Genomic DNA, 17,004 nt, shown 5'->3' on the forward strand with positions numbered 1-17,004 from the left:
TTGTTTCCATTATTTTGGCTTGATTCGTAACTCAGGCCTTTGTATTATTCCTATATGGGTTAACCAGTCTGACCTACATTGTTAACATAATTATAAACAAAGGATCTAGGGACGCATCTGAAGATTGTGGTCTCGACAAAGCATTATTCACGACGTTAATGATGATTGGCTTGATCACTTCAACTATGTGATTCACAATGTAATTAGCCATATGATTTTGCTGCTCTTCGAGCAGTCTTCTCATGTAAAACACCATGTTGCAGTAATCTCATCATTAGTTTGTAGCATTGGACTATTGTTAGCAGCATTGTCGGACTATGGTTGATTCCTGATTCTTGCTATCATAGTCTTCTCGAATCAACAAAATAGCAAATAGACCTTTTAGAATATGCATGAATCAATATGAGTTGACAAAAATTATAAAAAAAAAATCCTTTATTGATTTTGGATAGAATAGTAAATGATATAGAATTTAAAGGTACGAATGCTAGGAACAGGCGTTGCCAGCAATGTCAATTGCGGGAAAATAAAGAAAAGAACAAATTTACAAAAGAACATTTAGTTATGTAATTTAAGGGGGTCTTTTCAAAGAGCACAATCTAGGTATTTATAACCCCAAATCGACAGTTACAAGCGGTTATTGAATTTGGGTGAACAAATAACTTCCTAATCATATCCACGATTATACAAAATTACACTATTCACAATCTCCTATTATTAACCAGTATTTATCTACAAGAAGTTATAAAATCCTAAATTAGCGGCTATGGACATAACCACTGAGCCATTATGTTTTTGAGTCGATTGCTTGTTCTCGAGCACTTTGTCAATTAACTTCTCAAGTCTCAATGAAGGCTCTCCCCGATAACTTCCACGTTATGTTCTCGATGACTCAAATTGGCAAGTTGTTGATCTTTTTGTTCATCAACGATTTTTTATTTATTTATTTACCAAAGCGTGTTCCGGTAAGAACAGAAGCTTGTTACCGAGAGCATGACATGAAGAAAGGAAGAGGTCGGCTGAAACTTACCTGGGAGGAAGTAGTAAAACAAGATTTAATGAAGTGGGAAATAGATTGGGGTATAATTGTCTTAGAATGGAGTGGAGGAAAGCTATTAGCGTTGTGGAGGGGCATAATTCTTATACTCCGGACTATCCTTTTTAGTCTTTTTTTCATATATATATTTATATATTTTTATTTATATATATTTATATATTTATATAATTATTTCTTTTCCCTCAATCGGTTTTGCTTCTATTTTATTTATTTTTGAGTTCATCGACCGCCGACCCCAACTAGTTTGGGATAAAGATGATGTTGATATTGATGACATTGATGTATTTACCAGACTGTGCTCTCACCGACTGATCTGTCACTTGACGATAAATAACCAAAAGTTGATCACTTTTTTGTGCCAGCAAAAAATTATTAAACCTATTTGAACATGGCTTTAACGATGGTGGGACCAGCGTTGCTCCTCCTTGACTTCGCTATTTTTTTCTAGATAAGTCCTATTTGACTTTAGAAAACGATGATAATGACTGGAACACGGGCTAACCGGCCCAAGTCAAACCAAGCGTGAGCCAAATTCTCCAGGGAGACTGGGAAAAGGGAAAGGAGAACGACTCGTGTGGAAGGCGACATTCAGATGGAAAATGTTCGGAGAAAAATCCAGCAGCAAATGGAGGACAACCAGACAGGCGGGTCTAACGTGCATAGCTTGTTAGAATTCTTGGTTCGGAAAATAGTCAACAACCACCGTCCGGGTTGACCCCGTGTCTGGGACAATCACGGTCCCACTTTCGAATGAAATCAACCTAAGATTTTAATAGGCCATAGTAAATTCTGTCTACTTCCATATTAAAAGTTATGGCTATATTTTTTAGTGCACTAAAATGTCTTCTCTTCATTTGTAACCACAACTCGTTTTAATTCATAACTTAATACTTTATGTGGTTATAATGTAACAATATACCAATCAACCACATAATTGACAATTGGATTATTTCAATTTTAATGATGTACCAGTTGATATTTTATCAATCATAATACTTGATGAGCAGTTATTTAATTATACAATTAATAATTTCTGCGAAAAAAAGAAAAATAAAAAGAAAAAAGGAACGGATTACGATTGTCTAGAGCTGTCATACAGGCGTCGAGTTGACTGATGGTATGGTCTTTCTCACTGTCGGTTCAACAGTATATCCAAGCAATTACGATTGTCTAGAGCCGTCTATACGGCAGGCAAAAACTCAACCAATGCTACAATATTTTCTAATCGTATAGGCAGAAGCGAGAAACTACAGATTTGACTCCCAAGGCTCCAGGGTTGGAAGTCTGAAACAATTTGTTTTTTCCCAGGATAGGTAGTTGTCAATGTTTAAACCTATTGTATGTCTGAATCAACGTGTCCAAGGGTCTGTAGAAGTTAAACACGTTACCCCTTTATTGACCATAGCTCGTTTCTTGGCTAGCAAAGGGAAATTAGACAAATGTGCATAGCATCAACATGCCAGTGTTTGTGCTAATAATAGCTGTCTTATTCATATTAACAGCTACTCTAGGAAGAATGTTTTTATACGGTACTAACGATTTAATAACTATCTTTGTAGCTCCAGAACGTTTTAATTTATGCTCCTACCTATTATCTGGATATACCAAGAAAGATGTACGGTCTGATGAGGCTACTATAAAATATTTACTCATGGGAGGGGCAAGCTCTTCTATTCTGGTTCATGATTTCTCTTGGCTATATGGTTCATCCGGGGGAGAGATCGAGCTTCAAGAAATAGTGCATGGTCTTATCAATACACAAATGTATAACTCCCTAGGAATTTTAATTGCACCTCTATTCATCACTGTAGGAATTGGGTTCAAGCTTTCCCTAGGCCCTTCTCATCAATGGACTCCTGATGTATACGAAGGAGTGTGGTTCATTTAATAAATTCCTACCTCTCTATCTATCTCCGAGATGTTTGGCAATCGTACTAATATCAAAGTAGGAGATACCGAGTTCAAATCTTTTCAGGGCCTCATTTGCCTTGTCAATTTAATATGCCCACGCTTAGTATTAGTCTAAGATACTAGTCTAAGCATGAGGGGAAACAATAAAATATTTAAATATTAAACCACGCTTTCTTGAACAATTTAGGCTTTAAAAACAGTTGACAGTGGTTCCACAAAATTTCACAGCAACTTCTTGGACCTTTTCTAGAACGCAGATGGTTGTGCAAGCGTGGAGGTATAAGGGGTACGCATGGGGTACTGATGTTTATTTAGATTTGCTGAATGTTTTAAGTACTTGCCTTTTGGCGCAATCTCATCAAAATATTTACTAAATGGCGGAAAACGACGTTGTATTATAATTTCTACGTCGCCAGTGTCATGCCTCCTCTAAGCATGAATCTACTTGTGGATCGATCTGTTGTTCAACTTTCAATCTGTGGTCTGGCCCTCTGATTTCACCGAGATCAACCTTACCCGATAGGCTGAGTAGTTTATTTCTCCAATTAGGCAGGTAAAAAGGTCGTCATTCAGACTTTCCAGCGTCCCATCCTGAGAAGCAGCATGGAGCCATTAATCTTTGTCGTCGGCAACATCTTTCTACGTGGCCTATGTTCATTCCTCAAGAGTTCTTACAAAGCAAAAGATCAGATTTTGGATGCTGATGCCCTCCGTTGTTTTCAGGACAATCGTCTGTTAAATGATATGGCTAATTGACAATGGTTCTATGTTTTCTATACGTGAATCCCACAAACAAAATAGCTAGGTATATTTGAAATGTAATATTAATGCTTCACAGTCAATAAATAAGTCTTTCTAGACATTATTTTTACATCTAAAACTAGCTTCTCAAGTTATGTAGGATATATATTTATCGTCGTGCGTTTGAATATGACCAACTTATTTAAGTATGTACTTATAGCTAGTTGATCACTTTATAAACCAGTTTCGTAAAGTAGTTTCTGTCTGATATCGCTCTAATTTGTTTGCTCAGCACGTCGTCCTTAAAGTGGTTTTTGGTCAGCCATTAGATAAATAGCTACCATATTCCACATAAAGTAGGTTGGACCATGTGGTAATTTGAGCATGGACTCGGTAAAATTACTGATTGGAATCAACTTGGAAACAAACTTGGGCTCCAAGTGGGAACAAAATCTTTCTGCATGCAGTCAAATGAAAGAAAAAAAAAATGAATTTGTGAAGCAGGTGTGATATAGGGCTAATTGACAATGGTTCTATGTTTTCTATACGGGAATCCCACAAACAAAATAGCTAGGTATATTTGAAATGTAACATTAATGCTTCACAGTGAATAAATAAGTCTTTCTAGACATTATTTTTACGTCTAAAACTAGCTTCTCAAGTTATGTAGGATATATATTTATCGTCGTGCGTTTGAATATGACCAACTTATTTAAGTATGTACTTATAGATAGTTGATCACTTTATAAACTACTTTCGTAAAGTAGTTTCTGTCCGATATTGCTCTAATTTGTTTTCTCAGCACGTCTTCCTTAAAGTGATTTTCGGTCAGCCATTAGATAAATAGCTACCATATTCCACATAAAGTAGGTTGGACCATGTGGGAATCTGAGCATGGACTCGGTAAAATTACTGATTGGAATCAACTTGGAAACAAACTTGGGCTCCAAGTGGGAACAAAATCTTTCTGCATGCAGTCAAATGAAAGAAAAAAAATTTGAATTTGTGAAGCAGATGTGATATAGGGCTAATAGACAATGGTTCTATGTTTGCTATACGTGAATCCCACAAACAAAATAGCTAGGTATATTTGAAATGTAATATGAATGCTTCACAGTCAATAAATAAGTCTTTCTAGACATTGTTTTTACATCTAAAACTAGCGTCCCAAGTTTAGTAGGATATATATGACCAACTCATTTAAGTATGTACTTATAGCTAGTTGATCACTTTATAAACCGGTTTTATAAAGTAATTTCTGTCTAATATCGCTCTAATTTGTTTGCTCGGCACGTCGTCCTTAGAGTGATTTTCGGTCAGCCATCGGATAAATAGCTACCATATTCCACATAAAGTAGGTTTGACCCATGTGGTAATCTGAACATGGACTCGGTAAAATTACTTATTGGAATCAACTTGGCAACAAACTCGGGCTCCAAGTGGGAACAAAATCTTTCTGCATGCAGTCAGATGAAAAAAAAGAATTGAATTTGTGAAGCAGGTGTGATAGATTTTCAAAATCATGCACTATCTATGCTGAGAGAGAGATTTTGCTTATTATCATACGCAATCATGTAAAGTTGGGAGGGATGTTTATGCCTTTCGAAAATTGAAGCACTCTCTTCTTAGGCAATGGAAGAAAATGGCTTGATTCTACCTCCGTTCGTTTCGCAAAAAAATGTGATATTTCTGAAAATTATTTTTCAGAAAAATGATAATATTTTTTTTATAATTGACGGAAACCTGAAATAAACTGCAAAATATTTTCGCCAATTGGTATGGAAAATCAAATTTGATTTTTCTTCGTGTACTCCTTTTAATATTTATTTATTTATTTATTTTTATTTTCTTTTTTAAAATCATATCCTGTTGCAATTGCACAAGCCCTTTTCGGGATAGCTCGAGCTGAGTCAACCTCGGGCGAGGCTCCACCTCTCTAGATCCGACGTGCTTGTCCGTCACCTATTGCCAGTCGTTGGGAAGGAAAAAGAAAAAGAAAAAGAGAAAATAAAAAATAATTGAAAATTCAATTTTTAAAAACATCAAAATAAAAATAAAAATAATTAAAATGAGTACACGAAGTAGAACGTGCGTGGTCTGAGAGAAAGAAAAATGAGGGAAATAATTTCCTTTTTTAAAAAAAGAAAAAAAATCATTATCCCCACTTTTGAAGAAGTTGTTTTTTTTTTTGTCCATTGACGGAAAAGTTTCTCTTGACCATTTATTTTTAGTGAACTAAATGCCGGAAAATCCGTAAAATATTTTCCTGGAAATTGTTTTCCGCGAAACGAGCAGAGCCTAAATGTCATGTATGCTGGTTACGTGTATTTTTATCAAGTTGTGATTATCAGAAACTCCATGGTTTCAATCAGTGATTGAAGTTCAATAAAAGATGATGGACAGGCCAATTAAGTTCTTAAATATGACTTTGAAGCAAAAGTAAATGGATTCTAATATGCCTTGAAGGCAAAACTGAGATTACTACGATAATGCGCAACGAGCAGATTGGAAACAAATGAGGAAATTGCATGAAAATTTCACCGAATCAGAACAAAGGGCTTACATTCCTGCTAGCCGTGCTTGCTCGATGACTGAAATTGTACACAAACTGTTAATAGAGATGACTGGAGTGCATAGACAAAATAAAAACCTCACACAGTACGGATGGAAAGCTTTTATAATCAAAGATAAGCACTGGAATCGGAAAACCCGACCTAATTGTCTTCTTATATCCAAAAAAATCCAAACAGACATCTCACTAGATGATCCTTTCAACCTAGATTTGAATATTAAGCATATACAGAGTGATTAACACCTATGGCTTGTCGAGTGTCAATGAGATAAGAGAAACAACGTAAGTCTTTGAATGATGAACTGGCGGGGGGTAATCTCCCTAGTATCAGTTGATTCTATTGTAAGCATCTTCTACATTTGTTTTCGTGCAACCTGACTTTATCGATCGAACCATGTAAATTTACATGGTGCTTGATGTATTTCCTGTATTGTATTATTACGTCCGAGCCACTTGCTTACATAACGAGGAACGTGAACTGCTTCATTCCAATGCACAAGACTTGTTAGGAAATTTATTCGAGCGGGATGAACAACGGAATCAGACTCTAAAGCGTGATAGCACTCTCTTTAAGGAATTATTTGCTTCACAACGTTGCTAATGGTTACCGACAAAGATCCTCCAGATACAACAAAGTCTCAAACGAGATTATTAAATAGCAATTCTAACAATTCTCTAAGAACTCTCTATGAAACAATCAGAAATGAAGACTATATCTATTTTGGAAAGAAACGAAACTCTGAAATTTTTTAAAGAAGCGTAGTTCTGAAAATGAATAGAATAGTTGAATATATAATGAGAAAAGAACATACATTTTGTGTCCAAAAAGTAATTAATTCTTATGCACCTCCTCATGTCCAATAACAGTTAATTCGGATGTATCTCTTCATGTCCGAAAAACCGCACATTCGAACACACCTATTCATATTCAAAAATTGCTAATTCGGACAAACGCAACCTTTTATTGTCCGAAAACTATCTCGTTTGAAAAATTTCAACTCTTCATTGTCCAAAATTAATATAAAATTCGAAATTAAAATAATAATAATAATAATAATAATAATAATAATAATAATAATAAATAGAAATTAACTTCAACATTTATGTGAACAATCGACTTGTTTTGGTAGTGTTCAACAGTTAGTTATTATTATGATTTAAAAAATAAATAAAAATAAAATTGCTGAATAACGCACCGTATACGGGTATATTGGGGTCTAGCCCACTTACCCATTTCTCTATTTTAAAAGGACAAAGTAGCATTCTAATTAACAAAAAGAGTTGCACCCTTCTTTCTATCCTATGTGTGATTGGAAAATGCAACTTTTTATTTGTTTTGGAAACAAACGTCAACAAGACTTTCACTGAATATTGAGCTCAGTGCATGTGCAATCCAACAGAACAACAGGAAAATATTAAGAGAGCAGTGGATGAGCTCATGATCCTCGTTGGCCGGTCGGTCGGTACTTGGCGGGACTTCCGACCATCCCATTCAGGGAACACCACGGTAATCCTTTCAACCTAAATTTTAATTCTTCACACCTCTGCAGGGAAACCCAGTTACAAAGACACGTTTTTTTTCCCAATCTTGGGAGGGGTGCGGCACATATGGGATGGACGGAAGAGAGGCCAAATCAGAAAAAGAGTTTGCTCAGGACAGTTCAATGAGTCATTTAACTGAGTTTCTGTCAAAGATCTTGTGTGTTCAACTCATGGTTTGACTTGATGATTAGGAAGAAAAAGGACATCAATGGCACGTGGTGGTGGAGAGAAACAGAGCAGCACACGAGGGAGGGGGGGACCATGCGAAGTATTTTTCTTGTGGCGAGACAGAAATCCAGATCTGGCAAGCGTTGTGACTCTTGCGAGAGATGCTTATTTGGAAAAACAGCCAAGAACCGGCCATAAAGACGTCAGCCACCGGCTGCCTGTTATATCCTAGAACTTTCAAAAGTCTGCATCTCCTGGTTCGTCAAGGCGAAGTTTCCCCGCTCCCTCTTGAGGAAAAACGCATATCACGGTAAAGCCAAGAAGTACTCGACTTGTCCATAACATGTGCGATGTTTCAGACACACATGCAAGAGGAATAGCAAACCGAATCTAATACCACGTCAGATTTCGTGGGATAACCATCATCTATTCTAAAAGCTTGATTTGTTAGGTGGAGAGAGACCGAGTGCATGATAAAAAGTATGCAAGATCTGTTGTTATGAGATAGGGGATATTTCAACATCTAGAAATTTTGAAACACTTCAAAAAATTTGTTAATCATAAATCACAATATTAATTAAAATCTACTGTTGGTTTATTTATTTGTTGTTTTGCAACGAGGCGAGCAACCATTGTTTCAAGCCTAATTTCCTAAGTTTAGATCTTAAATTTTTATGATTGTTTGATGTTAAACTTTTACAATATCATGTTTAAGATCTACAAACATTTTGATATATAATTGTGATTTATAACATAGTTTGCGCGAGATAACTTGTTATTTGAATAATACTATTGTCAATCAACTGTCTGTCTTGATTACGAGAGGTTTCATCTGAATTGTGGATTTGGCTTTGGAGCTTTATCCTAGTGGCTCATCTAGGACAGGTTTGGACAATAATTAAGCGTTAATCGAGACAAGTTTGAGAAGAAGCTAATCATCCTGAATAAGTCCCACTTCGGCTCTCAATTCTCCTTAATCACAACCTTCTACTCATTTAGCATGCCATTTCTATGTACGAAAAGTGCGTGAAATTGTTGAAAGGTTCAATCCAAAAACTCAAATTATTAGGTTAAAGGAAATTAAATGTATATTATGAGGCCCGATCGAATATAATAGTCAAGTGATAAAGTACAATTTTCTTTTAACATCTCCTCTCACATTTAAACAAATCTAAAATTGTGTGGCAGAGAGACACATGGAATAGTCAAGTGACGTGAAATAATAAGCTAACACACAGTCGTGTGTTAACTAGTCTAAAACCGACAGTGAAGGCCCGTGAAATTTAAGAATGGCACGCCACTATGTGGCGGAGAGGCACATGGAATAGTCATGTGACGTGAAATAATAAGCTAACACACAGTCATGTGTTAATTGGTCTAAAATCGACAGTGAAAGCCCGTGAAATTTAAGAATGGCAAGCCACACATACGTGAAATAAACCTAGGGCATGAAGGATCATCCCGGATAGGGCTGAGCATAATGGACCGACCGAACCGGCTAGTTTGGTCCGATTCCCAGTTCTAAGGGAGCTGAATTGCCTAGACCGGACTGAAATAATAGTTTTTAAAAAAAAAAAAATCCTAAACCAAACCTAAACCTAAATCTAAGATGATAAGGATGTTTAATATGACTTCCAGGTTTAGTGACAATCCGATACAATTAATAAGAGGTGGTCCGTTAAATATGTCGTTTCGGGGTGAGACTGGACCGAACCGGAAAGTGATCACCCCCGATTGTGGAAGCCTCATGTAACAATATCAAACCCAAAAGCTTATTCCTTATTTACAGATGATCTCCCTAACACCTTTGCGTGGAATACTTCAGCATGATGATTTCATCTTGGACCGTTTTATTCTTACCGATCAGCGCCAGATAATAAGCATGCAAGTTTCTCTTCGCTTGCCTATGGCCCACAGTCCCAATGAAATCATGGAAGACACGCAAGCGATTACGCTTGATCTTCCAACAACTCCTTTGAATTGAATAGTGGACTTTTCATTCTTCTTTCACTCGCATTGTGCCCGCCAACCTATCCGCTGCTTATAAATAGGGGGCAATCCCCTGGGTTATCTCTCACTATTATCCTAGGATTGAGAACCGACTAAAGTGTAGCTGACCTCTTATTCTGTAAGGAAAAACAATTTCAACCTACAGACATCAATGGAATTCGCAAGTGAGAAAAAACAAGAGTTGCTCTCGAAGATTGCCAGGAGTGACAGGCACGGTGAGCATTCTCTGTACTTCGACGGGTGGAAGGCGTATGACAAGAACCCCTTTCACCCGACTCAGAATCCTGATGGAGTCATCCAGATGGGTCTTGCCGAGAATCAGGTCTGGTAGTGGCAAAAGCTCTCTGTTATGATAACCCGCCCATTCGCTCACGCTCTCACACACACATGGCTCCACATTCTTTGTTACTGGTACCCATTGTCACCTTTTTTCGCGTTATCATTTGCAGCTTTGCTTCGATCTGATAGAAGAGTGGATAAAGAACAATCCTACAGCATCCATTTGCACTTCCGAAGGGGTTGGCAAGTTCAAGGACGTTGCCAATTTCCAGGACTATCACGGTCTCCTGGAATTCAGACAAGTAAGTGTAGACAGCCAAAGAGTAAACACAGTCTCCCCAATTTAAAGGAAATGACATTACCTTTGTTACTTACTAAAAAAAGGGTCATTACATTGCTTCTATCAGGCTGTCGCCAAGTTCATGGGAATGGTCCGACGTGGTAAGGCGGCATTTGACCCGGATCGTATTGTCATGAGTGGTGGCGCGACCGGAGCGAGCGAGACGCTCATGTTCTGCTTAGCTGATCCTGGAGACGCTTTCCTCGTTCCTTCCCCATATTATCCAGCGTAAGGATTCATGCTCCCATCTCGTCTTCTGCTCTCTATACTATATTATGAAGTAGTAGTCCAAAAAACATGTCGGAGGGTCTATGCATGGTTAAATTAATAAACCTCGGCAGAAAATTAAGCTGCACCAACCAAAATTTTCCCCTTACTTCAAAAAAGAAATGGAATACTAACAAACATTCATCGAAGAAAAGCAAGTTCTGGTGAACGGCTCATCTGAATCCAACGGGAACAAAAAGGGAAAGCTTCAGAATTCAAGTCCTAGGACAGTATGCTTGCCCAAATAGTGCCTCAGATTCCTCTAGGAATTGCTTCGTCCGTTCTGTGAGAGATCAATATTTCCGAGTCTAGAAATGTCGCTGTTTTGACCTGGGAACGGGGTCTAGGTCAAAGGGACGATATATGCTAATATTTACTTGGGGGCAACGTAAGGTTGGTCAAGCAGAGAAATACGATTGAGATACCGCATCTTGATGAGCTCATTGTAGCAGAATTGAGTGGACCTAGATGCTTGAGCTCACCAGTTAATTCCAATAACATTCAAACTTGACGACCAAGTTCATTTTTGCTTAACCCCTGCAGTCAGAGATGGAACATAAAGATGGAAAAGGAAAAATCCAGCCCTTCGTCCTAAATTTTCCAAGCCAGGCAAAATCAATTTCTCCAAATGCTACCAAACTTTTAGAAGACCCCTTTCTCCCAAAGAAGAAAAAGTTGAAATTCTCCTGTTGCTACGTAGCATTTTGTCTCATGATCTTTCATTAGCTCGTGATTCTGTTTAGCATATTATACCTACTCTGAATTCTTGACCACTTCTCCACCAACTTTCTCACATTTTCATGCTTGGTAATTTCGAATGTTCGCTCTTGGAAAATTTTGGCGCTGACCACAGAACAATTTCGAAAGCTTGTCACGATACTTGTTAACTATGTTTGTTCACATGTATGTTTGTCCTATGATTTAATTCTTATGTACTCAGAACTCTTGTTTTCGAATTCCTTTCCCTCAGTTTCAATAGGGACATAAGATGGCGCACCGGCGTACAGATAATTCCGGTTGAATGCCACAGCTCCAACAACTTCCATGTAACCCTGGCACAGATGGAATCAGCATACACCAAGGCCATAGAGGCCAACATCAACGTAAAAGGAGTGATCTTAACGAACCCATCAAACCCACTCGGAATCACTTTGAGCAGAGAAACGCTCACCAGCCTATTGAGCTTCACTTCCAGAAACAACCTCCACATGGTGTGCGACGAAATATACTCGGCCTCGGTCTTCAATTCCCCAGCCTTCACGAGCATCTCGGAAGTCATGCAAGAGACCGAATGCAATCCCGATCTTGTCCACATTATCTACAGTTTGTCCAAGGACATGGGGCTTCCCGGCCTTCGCGTCGGCATAATCTATTCCTACAATGACCAAGTGGTCAATTGCGCAAGGAAAATGTCCAGTTTTGGGTTGGTCTCTTCGCAGTCTCAGCATTTGCTTGCTTCCATGCTCTCTGACGAGGTCTTTATAGAGAAATTTCTAGAACAAAGCTCAAGGAGATTGGCCAAGAGGCACAGTCGCTTCGTCAAAGGACTGGAGCAAGACCGTATACATTGCTTGGAAGGGAACGCTGGTCTTTTCCTGTGGATGGATTTGCGTCACCTCATGAAAGAATCAACGTTTGACGCCGAGATGAAGCTGTGGAGGGTGATCCTAGAGGATGTGAAGCTCAACGTGTCGCCTGGGTCCTCTTTCCATTGCCCGGAGCCCGGGTTTTTCAGGGTTTGCTTTGCGAATATGGATGATCACACTGTGGAAGTGGCGCTTAAGAGGATCAGAGAGTTTGTGTCCAAGGGCAATGAAAATGGTGATGATAAGAAATTGTTGCAGAAGAAACATCGGCAAAACCTGAATCTCAGGCTGAGTTTTACGTCCAGGAAATGTGATGAGGGCTTGATGTCTCCTCACCAGAGAATGTCCCCTCACTCGCCAGTGCCTCACTCACCACTGGTTCGAGCGAGGACTTGAATGGCCATATCGGCTTCGTTCATTCTGTTATTTAGTGGAGTATTCTTAATGACTCCGTAGAATAAGTTCTTCCCAAATTATTAGGATTGAGTTGTGACCAACAGTTTCTTTTTCCCATTTGCTTGGATGCTGTGTCAGCTTTTTCGTGGAACCTTAAAACGTTCCATTCCTAGAAACACATTTGTCTGTCTGCTTGTCATAGTCCCATGGGCTAGGAAAGATTGTTTGATGTATTATGATCTCGTCAATGAAGTAATGTGCTCTATTTCAAATTTTCGTTATCCTAGTAGTATCTTATTTTGCAGTATTGCAGTGTGACAGGCAAGAGTTTCATTCTAATTTGGAAAAATTAAAAAGAAATGCAGTTTTTCGTTCTTCTTTATCAGTAGCGCAGTTTGTCCTTTGGCCTGGGCAAATAACGATTATATCAGTAGTAAACTAATTACATAATTTCCTTGTCTTTCTTGACCATAAATTAATTTACTAAAAAAAAAAACTAATTACATAATAGAAGCAAGGCGAAAATTTCCTAGAAAATCTTACAAGCCATAATTAAATCAAATCCACTTCCAGGAAGTTGCCGATTATGGGGGGATGTTGTCGTTTTAAGGTTGAAGTCGCCCATGTCAATATTTCAGAATTGATGTCGATGTCCTCCCAAGACTGGTGCAAGAATTAAGAGCCTTTGTTGCAATGTTGTTTTCAAGCGTCTGTTCATATTTGCATGTCTAGTTGATGCTCTGTAAATGCATCGTGATTGCTCGTGTTTTGAGGAATCTTACTCTTTGGAATGTTAGATACATTTATGAGTCATTTAGGAGTAAGTTCAATAGTCATGTAACAAGCCTATATAAAGGCAAGTCATGTAATCATTTTGTTATGGGATGGATTAAGATGAAAACGAAAGAAAAAACCTATCTGTCCTCCTTCTTGAGTTGTCAGTGTTTTAACTTCATCTTTTCCTATCAAGCCAGTGGTAAGTTAAACAAGTCGAACCTATAAGTTAACGAAAATCATGCAGAACCAAGACTGAAATTAATGTGCACCCTATAATCATTTGCTCCTTTTATCTTCGAACGCTGAATGTGAAATTCCTTTCTTTAGCATCGCTCACATGTGCACTCAGCAGTGAGTTGGCCAGAGCGAAAGAGATTGAGCTTATTCGAACGCTAACAACCATAAACATTTGAAGCGTCGCTAGAATGTTTTAGTGCTTATACCATGCCAATTGCGAGTTTACTTAGATTCACAAAGTCAATCCCCCATAATATCCATCTGACCAACTCTGTCAATCTGTCCAGCTCACTATGCCTCAAGTCGGTCGGATGTCCCCAATTGATTATAACACTTGTCCCGAAACAAGAATACTGGATCAAATCCACACTTTGAAAAAAGGGTGCTTAATGTTTCACCAAACTAACGATGTGTAATCTTCATCGTTTTCGGACTTAGACTGGAGAGCAAGATAACCTCACCAAACTTGCCTTTCCAAGATGTAAAAGAGACAACGGGCTTTGATTTTAGGTCCCCGTTGTCGGACAAGGCAAGCACACGAAAGGAGAAATTCGCGTTTGAGTTGCGTCACGCAAGTAAACAACTAGGACCTGACGAACATCTGTTGACGCTTTTTTTGTATCCCTTGCCGTGCGGGGCCGCTTCTGTGCACGATGATTGTTCCCGTTACCGTACAGGAGCGGAAACGAGAGCTCGGCCGGTGCATCCTTTCTCAAACCAGAACAAGTTCCTTCTCGCCCTTTCCCGTAGAATCACCAGTTGTTTCTGTGCATGATGAATTATAAGGATTTGGCGCCGTCTCCGGGCCTTGACTCAATCCTAAATGAAAAAAAATACTAAAAAAGTCATAAACCTATTGTATTGATATCAATTCAGTCATAAACCTTTTCAATTGGATCAATTTAGTCACAAACATTTTCACATTGGTACCAATTCAGTCAATCAAGCCAAATTTGATAGGAAATCGGCGACGTGGACACCAACCATCTTATGTGGCATAGCTAACGCTAACATGGATATATTTTTTAAAACATTTTTAATGTTGTTGTTTTTTTTTTTGTCTTTTCTTATTTCCCATTTTCTGTTTCCCGGTGGTTAGCGAGGGTGAGTGCCGGTGAGGCCGACCAAGCCAAGGCGGACTCACCAGATCCGGCAAGACCGACCCTCACCCAGGTCGGCGTGGCCTCGCCGAGCCTCACCTAGGCGAGGGCAAGGCCAACCCTTGCCTAAGTGACGCCCAATAATGCCACCTTGCCCAAGCGCAATCCAGCAAAGCCAGCCACTAGCAAATAGAAAAGGGAAGAAAAAGAAAAAGCAAATAGAAAGGGAGAAAAAAAAAAAAGAAAACGAAAGAGTAGATAAACATATATATTATAAAAATTTAAAAATGTCTACATAAACATTAATCATGTTACTTAGGATGGCCGACATCCACGTCAAAAATTTTCAGCCAAAATTGGTCCAATTGAAAAGTTTAGGACTAAATTGGTACCGATGCAATAGATTTAGAACTTTTTTTTAGTGCTTTTCCCAAACGGATTGGGAAAATTACCCGATCAATTCTTAAATTATTGGACCGATGCTAATTCAATTATCAATCCTAAACTTAATTGTCAATTTCGCCGCTTTAATCCTAAATCTTTGTATGAAAATTCAATGTAATCATTCCGATTAATTTTCATCGGAAATCAATAATGTGGTTAGCTATTCCTAGTGGAATCAATTAATTTTCATCGGAAATCAATTAATTTTCATCGGACATTGGCCGCCCTATATGGCACAAAGCTACGTTAGCTATTCCCAGTGGAATCGTCTCCCAAGCACATGATTGGAGCTGACATGGACAAAGTACAATTAGTTTCGCACAGGTCCAAAACTTGCGTCGTGTCCACCACCAGTTACGGAGTTTAGAGTCTACGAAGGAGCAGATTAAAGCTCATTGAGAAAGTTTTAGTGCTAAAGGCCTAATTTGGCACAAGGATCACTTCTTCCCAAGGGCAAACGGAGGAAGTTGACCGGTCAATTGGGGCTGAGTCATCACGGGCCCCATTGGCCCATCATCATTTGAGGGGGAGACCTGTATGCCTTTGGCCCAATTAGTGAGTCCGGGTTGGGGCCCAACTATTCTGATTTTTGGGTTAATTGCTAAAAAAAAAACCGTGAAATTTGACATTGCTGCCAGTTGCCCCCGAGTTTTGAGAAGTTACAAATTACCCTCCCCAACTTTGGCACCGCTGCATCATAAACTCCGAACTTTGAGGAATTACAACTTACGCTCGTAAATTTTGAGTTTTGTCGCAGTATTTTCATTAGTATTGTGTCCGGACCTAGGCAAGGGTATTTGGACCCGCTTGAGATAGGGTCCAGCACGGTCAGACCAAACTGCGAAGCCTAGCCAAGCCTGCCTATTGACCCGACATGATCTAAATCGGATATATGAAACATGAAATAAAGTCACCAAGATGAGTCACTTCATAGCAATGGCAAAATTTGCTCACAAGTGAGGATCTACGTTTAAGATTTCAACCTGACAAAGGTTTAGGGTGCGAATGAAAACACTTCTCCATGAGAAATCAACTTCCGATCGGAAGTTGATTTCTCTACTTCTCCTCAAAAGTATAAGTTGATTTTTCTACTTTTGCTCCAGATTGGCTTCTAATCGGAAAAATTCGTTTGATAACGGTTGAAAATTTCTACTTTTAAAACATTATTAACAAAATTTTCGACAGCGATGGTTGGCGGCGGGGGTTGGCGGGGGTCGGCGGCGGTCGGCGGCCTCGGCCACGGCAGTTGTAGTCGACGGCCTACTGTCACAGCAACGATGGTTGGCGGAGACGGTTGCGGCGGTCGGCCGTGGCCGCGGTGGCGATCGGCGGCGGCCACGGCCGCTGTGGTCGGCCGCCGGCGGTCACAGCAATGGTGGTAGGCAGAGGCGGGTGTAGTCCAAGAAGTGATTACGGAGCCAAGAAGTTAAAATCTTTTACTTCTCAAAATTGGCCAAAAATCCTATCATAAGTGAAAAATCTTACCATAAATGAAAAATCCTACCATAAGTCAATTTTTTTACCAAACGGATTTCTACTTCGATTAGGTTTTTATCAAACACATTTCTCCGTCGGAT

General features: G+C 39.0%; 1 protein-coding gene across 1 annotated transcript; it reads left to right on the forward strand.

The window, feature by feature from the left end:
- Positions 1-10,050: 10,050 nt before the first annotated feature.
- On the forward strand, positions 10,051-13,141 carry LOC115753494 (1-aminocyclopropane-1-carboxylate synthase-like). The gene is made up of 4 exons (XM_030692118.2): positions 10,051-10,323; positions 10,451-10,582; positions 10,688-10,848; positions 11,858-13,141. Exons 1-4 carry the CDS (start codon positions 10,153-10,155, stop codon positions 12,867-12,869), a joined length of 1,476 nt encoding a protein of 491 aa, XP_030547978.1. The 5' UTR covers positions 10,051-10,152; the 3' UTR covers positions 12,870-13,141.
- The last annotated feature ends 3,863 nt before the right edge of the window (positions 13,142-17,004 follow it).

This window comes from Rhodamnia argentea, chromosome 3, assembly GCF_020921035.1.
Source record: "Rhodamnia argentea isolate NSW1041297 chromosome 3, ASM2092103v1, whole genome shotgun sequence".
In the NCBI taxonomy this organism is placed as follows: domain Eukaryota; kingdom Viridiplantae; phylum Streptophyta; class Magnoliopsida; order Myrtales; family Myrtaceae; genus Rhodamnia; species Rhodamnia argentea.

What these genes read in the sequence shown, in the direction of transcription:
- LOC115753494 (XM_030692118.2), top strand. Translation starts at nt 10,153, where the DNA reads ATGGAATTCGCAAGTGAGAAAAAACAAGAGTTGCTCTCGAAGATTGCC. An exon ending in GTCTCCTGGAATTCAGACAA is followed by an intron (nt 10,583 to 10,687) that starts GTAAGTGTAGAC and finishes TGCTTCTATCAG; the next exon opens with GCTGTCGCCAAGTTCATGGG. An exon ending in CCTTCCCCATATTATCCAGC is followed by an intron (nt 10,849 to 11,857) that starts GTAAGGATTCAT and finishes CCTTTCCCTCAG; the next exon opens with TTTCAATAGGGACATAAGAT.